Source organism: Carcharodon carcharias, chromosome 15, assembly GCF_017639515.1.
Source record: "Carcharodon carcharias isolate sCarCar2 chromosome 15, sCarCar2.pri, whole genome shotgun sequence".
NCBI lineage: Eukaryota > Metazoa > Chordata > Chondrichthyes > Lamniformes > Lamnidae > Carcharodon > Carcharodon carcharias.
This window is the reverse complement of record NC_054481.1, coordinates 121,396,819-121,419,804: the sequence shown is the minus strand read 5'-3', so window position 1 is coordinate 121,419,804 and position 22,986 is coordinate 121,396,819. Positions and strand designations below refer to the sequence as shown.

At 43.3% G+C, this 22,986-nt stretch overlaps 1 protein-coding gene across 6 annotated transcripts in view; it reads left to right on the top strand.

Moving 5' to 3' along the window:
• Nucleotides 1–22,986, top strand: part of acot7 (acyl-CoA thioesterase 7) — a 266,042-nt gene that overhangs the window by 186,664 nt on the left and 56,392 nt on the right. For all 6 annotated transcript variants that reach the window (XM_041207194.1, XM_041207193.1, XM_041207196.1 and 3 more), the window contains one exon: nt 3,365–3,481. In XM_041207194.1, coding sequence (XP_041063128.1) covers nt 3,365–3,481 — 117 coding nt within the window. The remainder of the gene's footprint in view (nt 1–3,364; nt 3,482–22,986) is intronic.

The window sequence follows — 22,986 nt, the reverse complement described above, 5'->3', positions numbered from 1 at the left end:
ACACTGTACAAATCTGCAAAGATTAATGATAGGTCGGATGATTGGTCAGATTTAAGAACCAGCAAAGAATTACTTAAAAAAATTAAAGAGGGAGAAAGCAGAGTATGAGAAAGCTAGCTAGCAATATAAAAGCAAAAATTAAAAGTTTCTACAAGTATTTAAATAGGAAAAGAATAACTAAAGCTAATGTTGATCCTCTAGAGAGTGAGTCTGAGGAATTGATAATGGAAAATAAGGAAATGGCAGAGGCTTGAACAGGTATTTTGTGTCTGTCTTCACTGTAAAAGACTTAGAAAACTTCCCAAAGATACTTGAGAATCAAGAGGTGAATAGGAGGGGGGAACTTAAAACAATCACCGTCCCTAGGGAAGGGGTGCCAGAAAACTATTAGACCTAAAGGCTGACAAGTTCTCGGCACCAGATGGCCTGCATCCCAGGGTCTTAAAATAAGTGGCTGTGGAGATAACAGATGCATTGGTTATAATATTCCAAAATTCCTTAGATTCTGGACGGGTCCCAGTGGATTGGAAATAGCTAATATAACACCTTTATTCAAGGATGGAGGGTGACAGAAAGCAGGAAACTCCAGACCAGTTAGTCTAACACCTGTCATAGGAAATTCTAGAATCCATTATTAAGGAGGTTATAACTGGATACTTAGAAAATCATAATTTCATCAGGCAGAGCCAACATGACTTTGTGAAAGGGAAATAGTGTGTAACCAATTTATTAGAGATTTTTGAGGAAGTAATAAGCAAGGTGAAAATAGGGGAACCGGTAGATGTGGTGTATTTGGATTTCAGAAGGCATTTGACAAGGTGCTATATCAAAGGTTACTACACTAGATAAGATTTCATGGTGTAGGGAGTAGCATAGTAGCATGGGTAAAGCATTTGTTGGCTAACAGAAAACAGTCGGGATAAATGGGTCTTCTTCAGGTTGGCAAGCTGTAACTAGTGGAGTGCCACAGAGATCAATGCTGGATCCTTGACAACTTATAATCTACATCAAAGACTTAAATGAAGGGACCGAATGTATGGTAGCTAAATTTGCTGATGACTCCAGGATAGGTAGGAAAATAAGTTGTCAGGAGCTAAAGAGTCTGCAAAGGAATATAGACAGATTAAGTGAGTGGGAAAAAATTTGGAAGACCGAGTGTAATGTGGGAAAATATGATCTTGTTCACTTTGGCAGGAAGAATGGAAAAGCAGTTTACTATTTAAATGGACAGAGGTTGCAAAACTCAGAGAATCAGGGTGTCCTGGTACATGAATCACATAAAGTTAGTATGCAGTAAAGCAAGTGATTAGGAAGGCAAATGGAATGCTGGCATTTATTGCAAGGGAAATGGAAATAAGAGTAGGGAAGTTTTACTGCAATTGTACAGGGTCTTGATGAGACCGCTTCTGGAATAATGTGTACAGTTTTGGTCTCCTTATTTGAAAAAAAGACATAATTGCATTAAAAGCAGTTCAGAGAAGGTTCACTCGACTCATTCCTGGAATGAGGGGCTTAGTTAATGAAGAAAGGTTGAACAGGTTGGGCCTATACCCATTGGAGTTTAGAAGAATGAGAGGTGATCTTATTGAAATGTATAAGATCCTGAGGGGACTTGACAGGGTTGATACTGGGAGGATGTTTCTACTTGAGAGGGAGACTAGAACTCGGGGACACAATTTAACAATAAGAAGTCTCCCTTTTAAGATGGAGATGAGGAGAATTTTTTTCTCTGAGGGTCATTAGTATTTGGAATTCTCTTCCCCAGAAAGCAGTGGAGGCTGGGTCATTGAATTTATTCAAGGTAGAGCAAGAAGGATTTTTGACAAGGGAGTCAGAGGTTATAGGGGCAGACAAGAAAGTGGAGTTGAGACCACAACCAGATCAGCCATGATCTTACTGAATGGCAGAGCAGGTTTGAAGGGCTGGATGGCCTTCTCCTGCTCCTAAGTTCTATGTTCCTATGTTCCCATGCTCCTATTTGCTTAACAACACTGCAGCCTACCCTAGCATCATTATGCCTTTTCTAAAATAACTAACAACCAAACAAAATGTCCCTTTGATGAAGAACTTAACCACAAAAAAAAACTTAGAAACTTAAATAATAAAGTCTGTCTTCACTGTAAAAGACTTAGAAAGTTGTTACGTTTTTTAGGAAACCTCATCCATGAGTGGGATGAGGTTTCCTAAAGCTAATACTGATGAAATAAAAGCTTTATTTTGAAAATAAAAACATGTCCCATCTCATGTGACACAGTCACATGAGGGGATATGTTTCATTAAATTTTTAATGTCCTTATGTATTTTTTAAAAAGTGCTTCAATCTCACTGAGGAAGTTCCGTGCCTCAGGGAGATTGAATCACTCTTTTGCGTGCATATACAAAAGAGCGCTGGACCTGACTTACCCCCTCCCCCCCGCCCGCACAGGAAGCACCTCAGCGCTACCGTTCACAATTCACATAGGGCGGGCTTTAATTGGTCCGCCCGCATAAAATCACGGTGCGGTGCCGATTGCAGGCGGCAGTCGGCTCCGTAACCGCCCGCTCCCACCAAGCCAGCCCGACAACTGGAAAATCCTGGTTTATGAGTCGGAAGGTTGTGGGTTCAAGCCTCACTCCAACACTTGAACATAATGTCTAAGTTGACAGTGCAGCACTGAGATAATGTTGCACTTTTGGAGGTGCTGTCTTTCGAATGAAACATTAAACGGAAGCCCTGCCTAACCTCTCAGGTGGGTGTAAAAGATCCCATGGGATTATCTTGAAGAAGTGCAAGGGACTGCTACCCAATGTCCTGGCCATTACTAATTTCTAAGCAGGACCTAAAAAATTATTTGGTTATTATTACATTGTGGTTTACTGGACCTTGCTGTGTGCCATTTGGCTGCTGCGTTTCTCACATTACAACAGAAACTATACTTCAAAACTACTTCATTGACTGTAAAATGCTTTGGGATATCATGAGGTTGTGAAAGGTGTTATATTAATGCAAGTCTTTCATTAAGCCTGCAGTCAACTGCCTATTAAATTGCTCCAAGGATTTTGATTCCATTACCCAAGGGGGAAGTCCATTTCAAATGTCGATCATTCCATGTGTGAAGAAAGACTTCCTTGATATATTCTAAAATTGCCCTACGATAGTTTAAAAAAGTACTCCTTTATCCTACAGTCAAGGCTGACTTTGAGGTAGTGGGCAGGATTTACTTTCCTAAACCATTACCAACTGAATGTTTGTAAATAGTGAGAAATGAACATTAAAGTCAAGGTTTATTCAGACACTGGCAATATGTTTAGAAGAGGTTTTTTTCATCTTTTTCACTTGTTTATACTGTGTTTGCCAGTTATTTAAATGGATCTTTCCTTTCAGGTGTCACTATGAAGCTGATGGATGAGGTGGCTGGCATTGTGGCAGCTCGGCATTGCAAGACTAACATTGTGACTGCATCTGTGGACGCCATCAACTTTCACCAGAAGATTCAGAAAGGTACCACATTTGCCATTTTCACACTTTTTGCCACAAGAGTACTTTAGTTGGCACTGTCACATTGCTGTATGAGCATTTTGTATTATTTTCATGAAATGGTTTGCATATTACAGGTAAATTATTAATAGCACTGCCTATATAAATGGTGTAACTTTGCCCTTGAAAGTTGCTTCAAAATCGGAACTTTCAAACACATTCCAACAATGTTAACATAACAAGCCATCACCCACCTCCAACAACACTGGAACCAAACCACAGGAGAATGTGTAGAATGTAATGCACTGTTTAACTTATTTACTTTATAGTCAATGGGCAGTATTTTGCCGCTGGTGAGCAAGGGGCGGGGCTCACTCGCCGACGCGTAAAATTACGCGGGATGACATTGGGCAGAACTCCCGACATCATCCTGGTCCATTTAAATTTTCAGGAAGGCGGGCCCACAGCAAAATCAGCTGCGGGCACACCGATCTGTCAATGGCCAATTGAGGCTTGACAGATCAATTAAAGTACTTAGTACTTAGTGTACCTCCCTGTCCAACCTTAAGGTTGGCAGGCAGGCCAGGAGCCCCAGCGGCAAACAGAAAGAACATGAAACCTTATCCAAGGGCGGGGTGAGGTTTCCTGCAGGGTTTTAAAATTTTTAATAAAGTTATTATGTTAATAATGAACATGTCCCATCTCATGTGATATTGTCAGTTGAGAGGGACATGTTAGGGATTTTTTTTTCCTATTTTTAATATTTTTAAAAGTGTCAGCGATCTCCCTGAGGCAGCACTTAGCCTCAGGGAGATGTGCGCTCTTTTGTGCACATGTGCGAAAGAGCGCACTCTCGCTTTGAGGAATCCCTCCCCCACCCCCACCCCCCCCCCCCCCCCCCCCCCCCCCCCACCCCCCTTAATTGGTCTGTCCATGTAAAATGGCTCCCCGCCTGCTAGAGATTGGGTTGGGCCCACCCACCCGGCAGGCAGAAAATTCTGCCCAATATTTTTTTTAATTTACCAGATAAATATATTTGCTCTATCAGATGGTTCACCAGTTCTGGAATTCCTTCCCTAAACCTCTCTGCCTCTCTACATTTACGACACTCCTTAAAACCTACTACTTTGACCAAACTTTTGGTCATCTGGCCTAATATGTCCTTAAGTGACTCATAGTCAAAATTTGTTCGATAACACTCCTGTGAAGCGCCTTAAGACATTTTGTTATGTTAAAGGCACAGTACAAGTTGTTGGAAACATTGATTGATTCCAGAAATGATTTTATCTGAAATAATTTCCACTTCTCTTGCTTACTGGAATTACAATTCTGTATCTTGTTAATACAGTTGTTATTATCCATGTTTTGGACCTAGTCTTGAACCATTTTTGTTTTGAACATTATTTTAGAATGCATTAATTTATCTATTCCACATTAGTGTTTCACAAACAAAAAAAGAAATGGTTCATTTTTAATATTTCTCCAAGAAAATGTTATCATAGTGGACTGAATCTCACCTCTCACTCCTATTGTTTCAATCTGCTTCATAAGCGGCTCAACCAAGTGTTTACACCTCACCCAAGTGGCCATTCTTTGCGTTGTTGGCAGGTTATTGATCCTGCTCTCACCTGCTTTCTGCAGTAGATGGCATAGCTTTGTGAAACAGAAGTGACAATGATGGGTGTCCTTAGACATGACCACATAATCTGTTTGCCATGATGGTTGAGGGATAACTATTGACCATGAGCCTGAGGAGAACTCCCCCACGTTTTTTTGAAAAAGTGGTGGAGGATCTTTTACGTCCGCCTTAGAGGATAGACCCTTTTGTACACCTTCACCATCTGAAAAGGCTTGGCCTAAATAGATTAGGGCTTGGCCTAAATAGCCAAGTGGCTATGGTACTGGGTTTGTAATCCCAAGATCAAGAGTTCACCATCTGAAAGACGGTACCTCCGACAGTACAGCGCACTCCCTTTCACTGGGACTGTCTGCCTGAATATGTGCTCAAGCCTCTAGAATAAGACTTAAACCCATGACCTTCTAACACAGAGGAGAGAGTGCCACCACTGAGCCATTGCAGGCGCAACCTTGAGAAGGATAAGAAAAAAAGAGGCAACACAAGTACAATGTAGCATAAAAACTAAAGTTTTAGAAATACACAAGTTCATCAGTATCTGAAAGACAAAAACATGTGGCTCAAATGGCTGTTTCAAGTGGAGGCTCTCGTCAATTCCAACAAGGGATTTCAACTTTAGACACAAATCTCTCTTTCTGTTTGAGGCATTGACAAGACGGTTGTGCATTTCCAGGATTTTCTGATTTTATCTCAGATTTTCACCATTCGCAGTTTTACTTTTTATCACAACATGGCATCATGGAACAGTAAAAAAAAAATGTAAAGCAGGCCATGTGGTCCACCGTGCCTATGCTGGTTCTTTGGTAGAGCTATCCAATTAGTTCCAATCCCCCCACTCATTCCACATATCACTGCAATTTTTAACTTTTCAAGTATATATCCAATTCCCTTTTGAAAATGACTACTGAATCTGTTTCCACCACCCTTTCAGGCAGAGGATTCCAGGATCCTCATTCCAGAATGGTGAAGTTTTACTATTTGGAATGGTAGAATTCACAACTGTTTTTGATGTCCAAAGATAAGATACAAATTATTCCTCCTTAAGATTTGCAAGTGTTTAGTCACATGAACTTGTTGTACTTTTCCTGCCAAGACCTTCACATGAGGCAATTTGATTCCTAGGCAGTGCCAATTCGTATGTCCGTAATTCAACTGCTTGTCGCATACATTATTGGTCTATAATGAATGCTTAATAAAAATAATAGCAAATCCCTGGATTGAAGGTTATGAAAGCAAAAATAAAGTTATTTCTGCCCAGACACAAACCAGGAATGTTAGTATTCCAGTTGAGGTTTGGCTGCAATGAGTTGTGGAATAATGTAGATAATATTTCAATTTAATTGGTTCCAGAAATGCCTAACTGTGAGCACAGGAAATGTTCTTGTTTAGTTTTATAATAATTTTTCTTTTAAATTCAGTCAGCGCATGATGACTAACCTGGGGTGTTCATTTGCAGTATTCCTTTGCAATATTCTTAGGGTTCCAGTCGAGGCAGTGTTTGTAATGTTTTGTATCAATGCCTGTGGTTCAGTGAAATAAGTGCTAAAGAAGCATTGCTGGTAGAAAACCTTGATGAGAATACTAGCCAGAAACACTTAAGGACGCTGTGTTGTTTTGACAGAGGATGACGTGTACGATTATGATCACAGATTTGAAGAGAACTGTTACCGATTAGAATGTATTCATTTAATCCTTTATGGGATGGATGCAGTGTCACATGCAAGATGGTACACATACCAACTTTAATGAGATCAGAATGGTGTTTTTGCCATTTGGAACAGGACAGTCAAGTTTGTAATAACTTTAAATATACTATTTGTACTGAGTACTGCTCTTTTACCTGTTTAATATTCAGTTTTGAACAGCATCACAGACAATCTGGGCTCTGAACTTGGTCCTCACCTTACTCACACTTTTCTGTTGGGGGTCACTTGACATCAATCTAATGCAGGAACCCTGGTTGTTTTCTTTCCACTTCCAAGTCCAAGTGTACTGAAATCAATTACAGCATCTTTATTCATTGCATCAAGTTGACATCAGCTAACTCAATGTGAGCTGGTTATCAAATTTGGATCCTTGCTGGTGTGTATGACTTAATAGTATGCTTGGCGGCAAATAACTTGTTAATGAAACACTTGGTTAACTTGGATATTTTTGGTTCAACTCTGAAAGTATGCAGAGAGATATTGATGTGGAATTGAATAATTTTGTTTATTTCACACCTCTAGAGCTTTGCTTCAGCCCAACTGCTACCAGTTGCCTAAAGCTACTTTGGAATACCAGCAAGTAGAGAGCTGAGATGGGACTGCTAATGGAATCACAGTGACTCACTCTGTGAAGTTTTAGTGCTGTACAGACAGGATGATAGATGAGGGGGATTATCATGATAATAATTCTGACACATCTATGTCACCAGCTGAGAATGTATCAATTTTTTTGACAGCCTTGCAGCATCCTGTGATGTATTGATTCCTCGGAGGGTTCTGCCAGGCATTGAGACTGATGATCTTTTCTTACATGCTTTCGTGACTGAGCAATTGCAAAAAGAAAATGCTCATTCAGTTCATTTGTAACACTTTATAAGACTTGAAAGACTTGCATGTACATAGTGCTTTATCACAGCTCATGTTCTAGCTGTAGGATGCCCTGTTTTAAATAGCCTTATCAATTTTAATACAGAAATACTATCTTGGATAAAATAGGAAATCTCAAAATAGAAATGGGCTCCAGTTTCAGATTACATCTACCCAGGGGGAAGGGACAGGTGATCTGTGAGCCCTTTGCCTGCATCTTCAAGAGCTTAATAGAGATAGGGCTAGTTCCATTACATTGCAAAGCCAGTCACTTGTGTTCCAATATTCAAAAAAGGAGTCATTACAGAGCCAGGGAACTAAAGGGCTATCAGCCTGACATCTATCATTGTGGAGATGCTTGCAGGGATCCTAGTTATGCCCTTTATCATTACAGGGAAAGAGATGGGGCTATTGATGACACTGAACATGACTTCCTGAAAGGAAGGTCACGTAACAAAATTGATTGAGTTTTTCGAAGAGCTTACTAAATTGGTGGAGGAAGGTAACCTGGTTGACATTGACTACCTATATTTTCAGAATGGCTCTGACAAATAACTTCATAGTAAGTTACTTCACAAGGTAGAATCTTGTGTAATCAGAAAGTGTCTGGTCATGCCACAGGCGTCATGAGAACAGGCATGCTAATTGACCAGCCAGTCTTTTCCTGTCCATTATTTTGTATGTTTGTACCTGTGAAATTGACCAAATTGCTTCACATAGTTAATTACTTTGAAATCCAGTTACTGTTATTATGTTGGCAGATGTGGCAGCCATTTGGAATACTCCAATTAGATAAAAAGCACTCTGGGAGAATTAAATGCTCTTTTTCAAATAGTGTTGTTGAGTCTTTTAATATCAACCTAAACAAGCCAAGGTTGAATGTCTGCTCTGCAGAATTGCAACTCTGACAATACAGCACAACCCCAACCGATATTAGAGTGTCATCCTTGTTTATGTGTTCAAGTCCTGGAATACAAAGTAAGTGAATGTTTGAGGCATTACAGATGAATTTTCACATGGATCAGCATATCAGAAAAGGATGAAAAAGCATAGTTGCATAGTCAATTGGTCTATATTAACAACAGTGAGAATGGGAAAAGATTTGAGTGTGATAATCAACTATTCACTAAAAGCACCCAGGCAGCATGAAGGTATTATTAGTAAGGCTCATCAAGTACCAGGGAGCACATTAAGGCTATTTGATTTTAAATTCATTGAATATTTTAGCCTTGTATAAAGTATCAGAGAGGACATATTAGAATGTACAAATATCTGGGTATTCTCCCTTCAGAATTATATTGAAATATTGGAAAGAATTCAGGGATAATTGTAGAATTTTAGGACTTAAAATTATCAACAGAGAATCAAGAACTGAGTTTGTTTTCAATTATGAAAAGAGGATTGAGAAGATACATAGTACTGGACTAGAAACCCAGAGGTTCATAATTCTGCTGTGGCAAATGTGAAATTGAATTCAATAAATTTGGTAATTTGTTAGCTAGCATCAGGAAAAAAATGAATGCAAAAGCTGTGCTTTTGTTGTGAAACCATACTATTTAGAGTTGGGAGTCACTGGGCAGCATTTTCCCCCTTGGTGTCAGGTAGCACTTGTCAGGCTATTTCCTGACATCGTTTCTGACTTGTGAAAGTCAGCTCATTCACCTGAAATTTTCATCTTCCAGAGTCGGGGGCAGGCTGGAGTTGAGGCCGTCACCTTCCAATGCAAGTCTGATGGGAACAGAGAGGCACAGATGCAGAGGCGGATAGGTTAAAAGGCTCACCTCCGTTAACTAGAACATCGGCCCAGTTCTTTATATGGTTGTTTGGCCCCTTAGCTCTCACCCTTCCTCTACCCAGCCCCCATTCACCCCTCCATGTCTGCCAAGCATCCTCCATACTTCCATGCATTCTGCATGCCCCTCCATCCATCTCCGTGTCCCTCATCCATCTCCGTACCCACTCACCCAGTATCCACTATTACAGGACTCATGAGCTATATGATAACATTAGGAATTATTTGAAATGCTCAGGAAATAAAGAAAAGCAACCAGCCATTCAAATTCCAGTTGAAAAAAATGCCCACTTAGAAGCTTGTAAAATGGTCAATCAAACATACATCCATTGAAACCCCCACCTTGAAAAAACACTCTGGATGAATTTTCACTCTCGGGTCAGGAGCACAGAGTGGGGAAAATTCCCAACTCCACAAACCTGACTCGGAGAAACTGCCCCAGATTTTCTATTTTTTTCGTTCAGGTGAGGTGGGGCAGAGTGGGTTGTGCGGTGAGGGTTTAGCAGGAGTAGGGCCCACTGCCCCTGGAAAGAGTTCAGAAGCAGCCACAGGGGCTGCCAGGTGCGGAAGTGAGCTATGTGAAAGGCCCGCCTCAGTGCTCTGGGACTTGTAAGAAAGAGAAACAAAAAAGCACCCCTCTAGCCCTCACTCCTCCCACACATTCCCATCCATGCCAACTCATGCCACCTCATTCCCACTCCCTCATACTCTCCATGCCAGCCTATGCCCCTCTATCCACCCCTCCATGGCCCTTTATATCCCATGCCAACTTAGTGCCAACTCATGCCAACCTATGCCTCCACCTTCCACTCTTTGCCCTTACACACTCCATGCCAACTCACCCTGTATCCACCATGGGCAGGCCTCAGCAATCATGCTAAGATGAAATAAAATAAAGCTCTAAGTGTCTATTGCAGACTTCACTATTCTCTAAAAAAACACTCATTCATAATAACCCACTCCATACATTTAAATTCCTTCAACTACTTAATTCCTCATAAATGCAAACATTTCATTCAAGTACTTAATCCATTATGAAAACACACATTTGTATTTATAGCCCCACAACAAAGGCTTTATAAGCACTTAGAGCTATCATCAAGCTGTGAACTAACAGGCACCTCGCTGTGATAATGATAGGTTGTGGAATCAATCATGCACCACTAATACTATAATGATCGCCCTAAGACTTATGTCAACAGAGTGCAATTGCAAGAACTGATTTTTTAAAACTGCAGACTTTAAAAAAATATTTAGCTTGATCGTTCCACAAAACTTATCCACTTTACATGCACATTCATATCTACTCTTACCAACCCCAAAGACCACCTTACCTTTCCCAAAGGGCACTTAATCGCTCTCAAATAATACATGGACCTATCAGAAAGGGGTCCCTTGAACTATCAAAAAGGGTACCCTACCACTCCAAACAACTCCAGCAGCTCTAAACCTGTTCCTCAAAGGTCTGAAGCCCATAATCACCTTTTGCACATCCCACTAACAAAAGTTGGATCTGTTGGAAGGTAGCTGCACTTTTTATTGTGCAGCTGCCTCCATGAACCACGGATCTGCAAACTGCAGCCTGCCCCCATTACTCCCACACCCCCCACCCCGAAAAAAAACAGGGGTATCGAGTTCAGGGGTGGGATTTCTGGAATCAGGGCTCCAATGTCATTTTGGCTAAGCCAGAGACCTCTGTCTGCGTGAAAATTCAAGCATCTCCCTCAAGTGCTCAATTATCTGTCAAAATAAACAAACAGCCATTCAAAAACTTTCAAAACATTTAAAACTATTATCTGCTCATAAAACTGTCAATTAAACAAAGTACATATTCCCCTCCACAGCTGTGAAAACAACCCCTGTGGAGCTAAGTCCATTAGTAGGGTTTGGAACTCAGCATGTATTCATAATGGAATTACATTGCACAGCTGAATAAACAGAGCCTACAGAACGCAATACAATGAAGTATTTGAAGTTGTCTGACCAGATGTCTAGCCATCTACTTTTTTTTCAAAGGGTCAATGGCAATTCAATCAAAGTCTGACATCTGTTCAGTATTTTTACAAAGTCTCAACAGATCTCTAGACTGTAATCAATATACAGTTCAGATGTTTAAAACTCAATGTTTAAATCAGATTCTCAATCCGGTTGAATGCATAAGAGCACTTAATCCTCTAGATGAAATACTGTAATGCATGTGAACATGTACGCAATGCTGGTCAATTTAATGGTCACTTACCTTTCAAGGACAGGACCCTGTGATCAATCACTGCATTGAAAGTATACTTAAATCATCATAAACCATTACATTATGATATTTGAAGTTGGCAAGACCTTTTAAACTCAATTGTCAAAAGATTCCCGACTCCACAGCAGGCTCCTTCTAAGGTTCACAAATTGACTTACCTAGCATGGTTCCCATAGCCTTCAGTAACCCACCCACCTCAACGAAAATATCAATGTCAGGGAAAATTGCATTTGCAATAGGCATGTAAATGGCGACCCTGATTTCACTTTATGATCTGCCAGACTTCCCGCCCCAGAAAAAATGGTGTATGTTGGGAATGGCCTGATAAGTTTAAATTTAAAGCCATGCACACCTCCAGTTTGAACCTCCTGATGCGCTTGCTCAGCATCGAAAGGGAAAAATGTGGCCTATGGATGTATGTAGAATGCTCCTACTTTCTGCATTGTGTAACAAAACCTACAGTCAAGGCATTTTATTTCCTCAAGATGCTTAAATAATGTTTGATGAGGCTTAGAGTTTCTTTTAGGTCATCTTTCAGTATAAGCCAAAATGGATTTACATATTAAAAGAAATTTTTAAAAACAATCATTTGAAGATTGCATGTCATTATGAGCTGCTATCAAATATATTTTAATCAGATATGCAGTCAAAACTGTCACAATTTGACATCTGAAATCCAAGATGTATTTTGCCTAGATAACATCCTCACTTACTGTACTATTTGGTACCTAACTTACATGTCTGTAAGTTGCTCTCCTGGTGTACATCCGAATCCTTTGCCAGGAACAAAAGATTTTTTCCCAAATATCTTCCCCTCCTTTCAAGAAGGTGCTTATAAGTTGCTGTACTGTGTTTACAGGAGCCAACAGCCCTCAGTCCTTAACAATATTTGCTCTTGGGATGTGGGCAAAGCCAGAAAGTCTATTGTTATGATTCATCCCTAGTTGCTCTGAGAAAATGGTAATGGACCTTGCTTAAAATGAGTGATTCGCTAGGTCATTTCAGAGTCATATCTAGGCCAAATTGGGTAGGGGGTTCCTTTCCTTAAGGGGATTAGTGAACTCATATGGTTTTTATATAAACGCTTGACATGTTCTTTACATACAAAACTAGGCTGTGAACATACAAACATATGAATTAGGAGCAGGAGTAGGCCACTCAGCCCCTTGAGCCTGCTCCGCCATTCAATAAGATCATAGCTGATCTGAATGTAATCTCAACTCCACATTCCTGCCTATCCCGATAACCTTTCACCCCCTTGTTAATCAAGAATCTATCTAACTCTGCCTTAAAGGTTTCAATCAAGTCACCTCTTACTCTTCTAAACCTCAGTGGATACAAGCCTAGCCAGCCCAACCTTTCCCCATAAGACAAACCGCCCATTCCTGGTAATCGTCTAGTTAACTTTCTCTGAACTGCTTCTAACACATTTACATCTTACTTAAATAAGGAGGTCAGAACTGTACACAGTACTCCAGATGTGGCCTCACCAATGCCCTGTACAACTGGAGCATAATCTCTCTACTTTTGTATTCAATTCCCCTCACAATAAACAATAACATTCTATTAGCTTTCCTAATTAATTGCTGTACCTGCATGCTAACCTTTTGCGATTCATGCACCAAATCCTTCTGCATCTCAGAGCTTGGCAATCTCTCACCATCTACATAATATGCTTCCTTTTTGTTCTTCCTGCCAAAATGGATAAGTGTCTTTTTATCTGTGGAGACAACAGCTAAATGAAGCCTGTCCAAAACAGATGTTGACAGATCTATACTAGCCAGCAGGAAAACGGTGTTATAATCAGGAGCATAACAGATGGCCAATTTTCTCCTCCTTAGTTTGGGGATGTCCTGACTGAGTTTAACTCACTGAGCATTAATCAAGAATAGAACATGGGACTTTCCTGGCCTGAATGGGTTAATACCATAGCATGTGCTCCATTTACTTATTGAGCCATTGGAAGACTCTGCTGCAAGTATTTTTTTCTGAAAGGGCAGAGGCATACTTGGAGTGGAAAAGAATGAAAAGGAATGAAATGACATGAGCGTTTGAAACATTTAAGATCCTGAGGGGCCTTGACAGGGTAGATGTGAAGAGGATATTTCCTCTTGTGGAAGAATCTAGAACTAGGGGTCACTGTTTAAAAATAAGGGGTCTCCCGTTTAAAACAGAGATGAGGCGAAACTTTTTCACTCAGAGGGTCATGAGTCTTTGGAATTCTCTTCCTGAAAAGATAATGGAAGTAGAGGCTTTGAATATTTTAAAGCAGAGATTCTTGGTAAGCGAGGGGATGATAGGTTATCGGCAGTAGGTGGGATGCAGATTTCAGTACTCTATCAGATCAGCCATCATCTTATTAAATGGCAGAGCAGGCTCAAGGGGCTGAATGGCCTACTCCTGCTCCTTGTTGGTATGTATGTTCGTATGTATCATAATCTTGCCTCCATCCACTCATAAGTTCCTGCAGGGGCTTTTCTGATGGCTCAGTGCAGAAAATGAATTTGATTTATTCTGAAATTGATTTTTATTGGAATGAATAGGCAGGACTAGTATATATGGAGCAGAATTTCACAGTTGACGTGCAGGGGCGGGCCCGACATGCATGCTTGTAAAAAGAAGCATAATGACGTTGGGCATGTGCCCCAACGACCCTGTGCACCATTGTGATGCTCCAGAAGACAGGCACTGAGTTCGGAGGCGTGCCCGCCATTAATTAACGGGCCCTTGAGTCATTAATCAACAACGATTTTTCTCAGCCTCTGCAATTTTCAGGGCGTCGCACGAGTGCAACGGGCTGGCAGGTAGGAGACATTTGTATAAACCTCATCCACGGGTGGGATAAGAGGGGTGAATGGGGCCGCTAATGTGAGTTGTTAGAACTTTAGTGTATTACTTACTGCTACTTAATTTCACTTCAGAGCTGCTTTGACAGAAATAATAGGCTTCAGTTCAGAACTCTGGAGGAATCATAACACTTGGGGCCTTCCAGGTATCAGACAACCTTCCCTTATCCTGGGAATGGGGATTGTGGTCTCCGCTGGAGGTATCTCCTCTGAGGAGGAAGAGAGGGCCAAAAGGTTGAGGAGGCCAGGAGTCCATATTCAGCCTCCAGGGGAGCCACCTGTGGGAGGACAGGTGCAGACACAAGGGGCGCAGGGCCAAGAGGAAGTCCAAGGTGGAAAGGGCCACAGAAGATGCCACAATCCTGCAGCCAGGGTTTACGGGCAGTGATGCAGCTACCTCAATGTGTCTGAGGTGCAATGTCAAAGGAGGCTCCGCCTCTCAAGGGAGATAGTGACCTCCATCTGTCAGATGATCAGCCCTGAGATCAGCTCCAACTGTGTGGGTGGACACGCCATGCTAGTGGCGCTGAAGGTCACGGTGGCCCTCAACTTCTATGCCTCCAGCTCTTTCCAGGGGTCAGTGGGTGATCTTTGTGGAGTCTGCCAATCAGCTGTCCACAGTTGTGTGAAGCTGGTGACAGAAGCTCTGTTCAGGTGTATTGACTTGCATTCACTACCGCACAGACGAGGCCAGCCAGGCTGAGTGAGCCAGAGGCTTTGCCGCAATTGCACACATGTGGCAATCAAGACGCCAGCTGTTCAGCCGGGTGCCTTCATCAACAGGAAGGGATTCCACTCCATGAACGTTCAGATAGTGTGTGACCACAGGATGCAGATTCTGCAAGTCTGTGCAAGGTACCCAGGCAGCTCCCATGATGCTTACATCCTGGTCCCAGATGTTGAGGCTCTTCAGTGCTCCAGCCTGGCTGGATGGATTGCTGGTGGGTGACAAGGGCTATCCCCTCAAAAGTTGGCGCTTGATGCCTCTCTGCCATCCAAGAACAGAAGCTGAGCAGCGGTACAATAGGAGCCATATCTCCACAAGAGCGGTGGTAGAGAGAATCATTGGTCTTCTCAAGATACGCTTCCGATGCCTGGACTGTTCGGGGGCGCACTGCAATACCACCTAGAGTGGGTGTCGCTGGTATTGGTTGCATCTGCGCTCTCCACAATCTGGCGCTGGAAAGGGGGGATTCAGTGGAGGAAGAAGATGTTGATGCAGCTGCTCTGGTAGCAGATGATGAGTCCAGTAGTGAGCCCAAGGATGAACACGCTCTGGAGAACACTGAGGGGATAGACGCTGACCTGGGCAACCTCCAGAGAGACAGGGACACCCAGGAGGTTTTGATCCAACGCTCCTTCAGCTAGCGTACCAAAGATGAACCACCACTACATGCCAGGGCTGCAGGCTCCATACTCAATACCTGAGAGCAAAATTTGCTTGGTCAACAACATGCACTATGTGCCATTGCAATAAAGCTCAATGACAAACAAGTCACTCATAACACCATGGGTTCCCCTTTACCTGCAGAACTAATGAAGCACCCAGAACCTTGTTGAGAATCAACACATTTAATGCTTTGCAGTTTGACATACAGAAATCAAACTAAATGAAAAGGTGTTGAACATCACACCAACTTAACAGTTACATAAAAGTGGGGTAAAACAAAACCACTAGTGACAAGTCTGTGTTGTGCTTAAGGTGCTTTACGTTTCTGCTTGCGGGTGCTACGTCTCGGTGCTCCCCCCCCTCGCTGGCATCGGCGTTGGAGACAGCCTGCTCACTCTGCTGTCCTGTTGGCCATGATGACCTTGGCGGGCTTCCTCTGGCCCTTGGAGCCTGTGCTGGCCCCGCCTGGGAGGGAGCGGCCAGTGGCACAGCTGGCATCTCCACAGTCGCCGCAGCCTCATCAGATGCCACGGTCAGTGGCAAAGGGGTGGAGGAGCTGCTGCCGTCATCCGGAGTCCCCTGAGAGGAGCCCACAGAGACGACAGGCAGCTCGTGCATCAGCGTCAGGTCACTTTGGACCTACGTGCTCACCACTGATGAATGGTCACCTGGCTGAGATACTGGGTGCCCAATCTATCTCCCACACTGATGGTGACCACCTGAGGTCATTGCCAGTGTGAGGGCTTGCAGGTCAAGCGCATCCCCAGGAAGCCCTGATTGATCTCCTGAAGGAGCCTCTCCATGAGAGTCGCCACACTCTCCATGGAGGAGGCAGTGCACTCGGCCATGAGGGTCATTGCATTGCTAGTCCCGCATGGACTCCTCCATCACGGAGACCATGGCACACATTCCCTCATGTATCTCTGCCAGATCCTCCCGCACACCCTGCTGGACATCCAGCATCTGCTGCCTCAGGGATGACTCCAGGGGCACACCATCAGCCATCGACTGAGCATGTTCCTGGTCCCCACCACTCCTCCGACTACTGGTGCCCTGGGCACTCTCTGCCTCCGTCTGCACCTCAAGCAAGTGTCCTCACCACTGTGCCCCGAAATACTAGCCAACCCTCTTATTTCCACCGAGGTGCTGGCATCTTCGCTGGTGCCTGCCTGGCTGAGAGGGTTTGATGCTGGTGCATTCATATCTTCTGTGCCTTCAGGGGTCAGCGGTGGTCCTTCAGGTTCCTGAGACCGGGCATGCTTTGGTGAGGCTGAAAGGAAGAAAAAGGGCATTTGATTAGTTGAAGCAGTTACACCATTAATGTGCGTACCTGGCACCTGGATCAGGATGCGCTCGTCTTTCCATTATCAATGGGGATTCCATGTTGGAGGCTGAAATCAACATATGGTCAACAGTGGAATGGTTGCAATGACAGACATTGTGACCTCAGTGCATGGCACTCTTACCTCCCAGTTGTACTCCAACCTCACTGTGGCCAGTTGCTCTAGGCGCATGGCGCCTCTCCAGCTCCAGCGCCTCCTGTTTGTATCTGGTGAGGATCAGAAGGTGGGGCTGCCCTCCGCCAGTCCACAGCCTCTCAGCATTATTGTGAGCTGTCTTCCCCTGAAAGGAGAGAAGGGCATTGATTAGCCCATCCTGTACCTGCATTGCCATTGCAGCCTGCCCAACCCCACCTGAGGAAAATCTTGCAACCTAACTGCTGTGCTAAGTGACCCATGCCAAAACGGTACTCACCTTTCCCGATCACAGGATGTCATTAAACTACTTGTTGCACTGCACCCGTGTGCGTCTCACCACATTGTGGGAGCTGACCTGTGATGCCACCTTCTCCCAGGCACGTTTGGTAGTGGGGCGGCCTTCTCCTCCCGTCCCCTGGGACAAGGATATCCCGGCGTGTTGCCATCTCCTTGAGGAGGGCAGTGAGGCACTCATTGTTGAGAACCTCAGGGCCGACTGCCCCGCTGACCTGCCCTCCCGCTTGGCCTGCTCTCCAACGACGTTGTCCATTGCAGCTAACCGAACTCAGTGGCAGCCTTAGGACAGCTGCCTGCACCATTTATGAACAGGCCTCCGGGTCGCCATTGGACCCGGCGGACGTTGGCCTTCTGCCCCCGCCCACCCTTCCTGCAGATCTCGGGAGCTGCGAATTGGGCTGGGCAGGCCTCAGTTGGCCCGCCCGCGTAAAATTGCAGTGCGCACCCGATCCCGGGCAGCAGTCGGGTTCCCGACCACTCCTGCCAAGCCCGCCCACCAACTGAAAATTTCTGGCCATGGAATTATAAATGGATTAGGATGAATTGGAAAACCTGAAAACATTTATGGCGCTTCCGCAATCCCATGGTCCAAGTGGTGAAGCTGCATTCACAGTGAAGAGAAATGGAAAGCAGGACTACAACGTTATAGTTTCATGAATGATCCTGCAAGCACGGTGATTACAAACACAGCCCTAATAGTATATAGTATCTATATACTCCCATCTCATCCAAAAAGTAGGTACAGTATAAAATTACCAAGGCCACTATGATCTCCTGGGTTAGCTTTGATCACCTAAGGGGGTAGGAGAGAAGTTGCCTGAATTTTCTCCCTCCCAAGTTGGCTTAAGTATTTTTTTCCCCTGGCTTCCTGCCTCTCTGCAGAGATCCAATGGTTTTGAGTCAGGTAGGGAGTGTATATATTGTAATGCTCAGAGTATCACATTTATGTGGGACAGGCTGAATGGACACCTTTCTCTGCCACTCATTGACAGAATTTATGTTATAGGCCTTAACTAATTGTATTGTTACTGTTATTTCATATTATAGTCAATTCTCATAGCTGATTTTTTTTTTGTAAGTTATCGCTCCCTCTTAATAAAGAGAATAATTATAGTTAGTGCTGCATTTTCTTCACTGTTAACTCATATCTCAGCCATTTTTTTACTTTGGAAGTGAGGGAGTTGGGTGGTGGAGGTAGGGGAATTGAATTATACATTAGTGTGAATTAAGCAATTTCAATGAAACACAATTAGGATGCTTCACAAAATTTCAGTTCAACTAAATAATTAATTTGAATTCAGAAACTTCAGATGAACAGACCATATTGTGCAGCCTTCGAGAAAATGAATCCAGGTCAGGAACAACACAATATCAATAGTTATTGTATAATATAGGGTAACTGACTTTATGCGATGATATAGTTTTTGCACCATGAATTAGAAATCTTGAGTAATAAGCAACTATGGAGTCACAGACTAGAGTATTCATTCTTTGTGTCAACTGTTGCTCCACCACCGTAGAATCATATAATTACTGACATTGTCTAGTAAACATAATAGTGCAAAAGAATACCTAATAATGTGCTATTTTTCAGCCTTTTCACTGTTTATCTTATACCTCATCATTGTGTGAACGAAATATACCAGCTCTGCCGTTGCATTATGGGGATAGAAACATCTGCATCATCAAATCATAGCACAGAAGGAGACCACTGTACACATCCTTCCTGCACCAGCTGTTTGAAGGAGCTATCCAATGAGTCTCACTCCCTTGTTTTTTTCCCCCATAGCTCTGCAAATTGCTCCTTTTCAAGTATATCCAATTCCCTTTTGGAAGTTACTATTGAATCTGCCTCTACCACCTTTTCAGGGAACTGAAACTTTTCTCTGTGCCATTGTAGTAGGAGTGTTACATCATCTATTTTAAATGGGAAATGGGTTAACACTGGGTTAACATAGCAGATGAAGGAATTTCATTGCACACATTAACCACTTATACATGGTGCCTTGCCTCTGTGTGCAATTCGGGGTATCTATCTTTCATGTAAACCACAACATAGAGCACAAGTTAACTTTAACTACAAAGTATATGGTGAGTTGCTACCATTATGTACAATTCTTCTGTGTTCTCTCCAATCCAATGTGTTTGGCAAGTCGATATACTGTGTGGGAGGCAGTCGATCTCCGCTCTATGCCGGAAGATTAGTTTTGCACATTGACATTACAAAGCTAAATAACATATATTCCATAGATTTTGCTGGCCCATTGTGATGTAGCTATATACTCTAATTCTGTTTCCCTACTCCTTCCCAATTTTATTTTATAATGCAATCATAATAGAAAGAGGGGGAAAATATTTTTGTACAGTAGAGAATCTGCTTTCCATTATTTGTATCCTGAGGGAGAACAGGAGGGAAAGTATTTGCCTTGAAGGTTATTGGTCACAAGGAAACAAGACCTTTGGGGTGGAAACAATGTGCCAGTTTCAGGAGGGTTGATTGTGGGAGGTGGACGTTGGGAACCTAATTTCAAAACATTAGCATCTTATTATAAGCCCTGCTTGCTGGAACCATCCCCTAGTGCTGAATCATCTGGGTACGCAGCATGATTGCATGCCAATGTGTTTCACAGCTGTACATAAGTAACGTGCACTTGGCGACCTGCACTTCGCTCGGGACTTTGAGGTTTGTTTGCTTACCATGCATCAGGCAGCACTCGCGGTCATCAGTGCCTGGCTTCGCAGGCAGCACCACATCACTTTGTGGGGGACTCAGAGCAGGTCTCTAGATACCAGACTAGCTGTAAGGCTGGGGTGGCTTTTCAACGGCTACAGGGCTTGGGCTTGCTTGGGGAAGGGGGAGAAGTGACCTCAGGCAAGGGATTAGGCTGCAGGGTGAGGGCTGTACTGGAGAAGAGGGGTATCCCAAGGTGCGTGTGGGGGCACGTGTTGATCTGCGCAAGTGACCTCGAGGGTGAGGGCTGAGGAGGCAGTCTCCAGAAGAGATGAGGCCAGACAGAGATGTGCGGGTGTGTGTGAGAGAGTGAGTGGTGATGTCCTTTGAGCTGGCAGTGAGTGAGATGCCAGTGAGTGTGTGCTGGGCTTGTGAGTGTGAGAGTTTGGAGTGATGAGGTGGTTGCCTTACCCTGGCAGCACGATGAGATCATTCATCCTCTTTCTGCGCTGGATGGCCAACTTCTTCTGTGCAACATTGGCACTGACCACCATTGCCATGGCCTCCCAAGCCAGAGTGGTAAGATTGCTGGAACTCCTATGGCCAGAGCAGGGGTAGAGGTCATCACAGCAGGTCTCTGAAAGGCATTCCAGTGATGGGTCACTGAACTATTCTTGGCTGTCAGGGCCATGACTTCAATGGAGCAGTTGTGGGCTGCAAGCATTGAGAACTGTGTGCATGGCTACAGTTTAGATATGGCACCCAGAGTGAGGTAATGGTGTGGTGGGTGATTCAGAGGCCGCTTGCCAGTAAAACAGCGTGTTTCCTGGGGCTGCATAATTAATGAGGTGAGAAGCAGGCAATACGGCGCGAAAACCCACCTTGTAACTAGCGGGTAAAATGTCTTTTTATCCTGCTACCGCACTTAATGCAAATCTGGGATGATTCTGCCCATTGATTATTTTCCCCAACAGTCCAGTATCAGGTGGGTAGCATAGACAAGTGAAAGGAATCTTAAGTGGCCCATGATAACCAAGTGACACCATGGTCCAAAAGGCAATGTCAGAGTTTCATTACACTCATACAGTATAATTCTGAATTTGATTCAAGTGGCAATCTTTGACTCAGTGAACGGATACAATTAACATATGACAAATTCTGAAACTAAAATTCTGCATCATCTGAGCTGTCTGCCTGTCTCACATTAAAACCACAGAAAATATATATTCAATAGGGTGAAGCCAGGGAAGTCAGAGCTAGCTACAAGCAGACCTAATTGAGGTCTCTTTAAAATGAAGTGTTTTGATAGTGAATAGGAAAAGAATATTTAATTTCTGGATAGTCAGTGATGAGTCATCAATGTATTATTGTCAATAAAAGATTGAGAGAGAGGGAGAGACGAGATGTTTCTTTACACAGTGGGTTTGGAACATGGAATGCTTTGCCTTGGGAAAGGAAGAGACCACTGCATCTTTAAAGGGAAAATTGGTTAAACATTTGAAGCAGAGAACAAGATAGGTGTTTGTGAACAGAAAAGAAAAAGGGAATTATTTTTGGATTGCTGTAGCTAAGAGCTGGAATAGACACATTTGGCTGCTTGCAATGTAACTACAATGGTTCCATAGCCTCCCACCTGCTGACCCTTTTCTGACGTCCCTGTAAAGGGCTTGATATTTCATCGGTTGTCTTTTCCTGTAAAGAAAAGAGTTAGGGCACATTGCATAAGATTACATTTTGGAGAGAAGTGAAGGTTATACTTTTTTATACGTGCAGCTAATACAATGATGCAGTCAAATACTCACGAGCAATATGTGCTGAATTTGACAGATTCATTTCGGAATGTTAGTGGGCAAGACCATAGAATCATCGAAAAGTTACGGCACAGAAAGAGGCCATTCAGACCATCGTGTCTGCGCCGGCCGAGAAAACTTGCCAACCATTCTAATCCCAGCTTCGAGCACCTGGTCCGTAGCCTTGCAGGTTACTGCATTTCAGGTGCAGATCCACGTATCTTTTAAATGAGTTGTTTAATCTGCCTCAACCACCAATCAGGGGAGTGAATCCAAACACCTACCACCCACTGGGTGAAAGTGTTTTCCTAATATCCCCTCTAACCCTTCTACCAATCACCTCAAATCTGTGCCCCCTGGTAAATTGAGCTGTCTGCTAGGGGAAACAATTCTTTTCTTTTTTACTCTATCTAGGCTCCACATAATTTTGTACACCTCAGTCAAGTCACCCATCATCCTCCTCTCTTCTAAGGAAAACAACCCTAACTTATCCAATATTTCCTCGTTGTTGCAATTTTCATGCCCTGACAATGTTCTTGTAAATCTCTTTGTACTCTTTCCAGAGCAATTATGTCCTTCCAGTAATGTGGTGACCAGGACTGTACACAAAACTCCAGCTGTGGCCTACCCAGCGTTTTATACAGTTCCAGCATTACATCCCTGCTTTTGTATTCCACACGTTGCCCAATAAAGGAAAGCATTCCATATGCCTTCTTGACCACCTTGTCCACCTGTTCTGCCACCTTCAAGGACCTGTGGGCATGCATTCCAAGGTCTCTCACTTCCTCTACCCCTCTCAATATCCTCC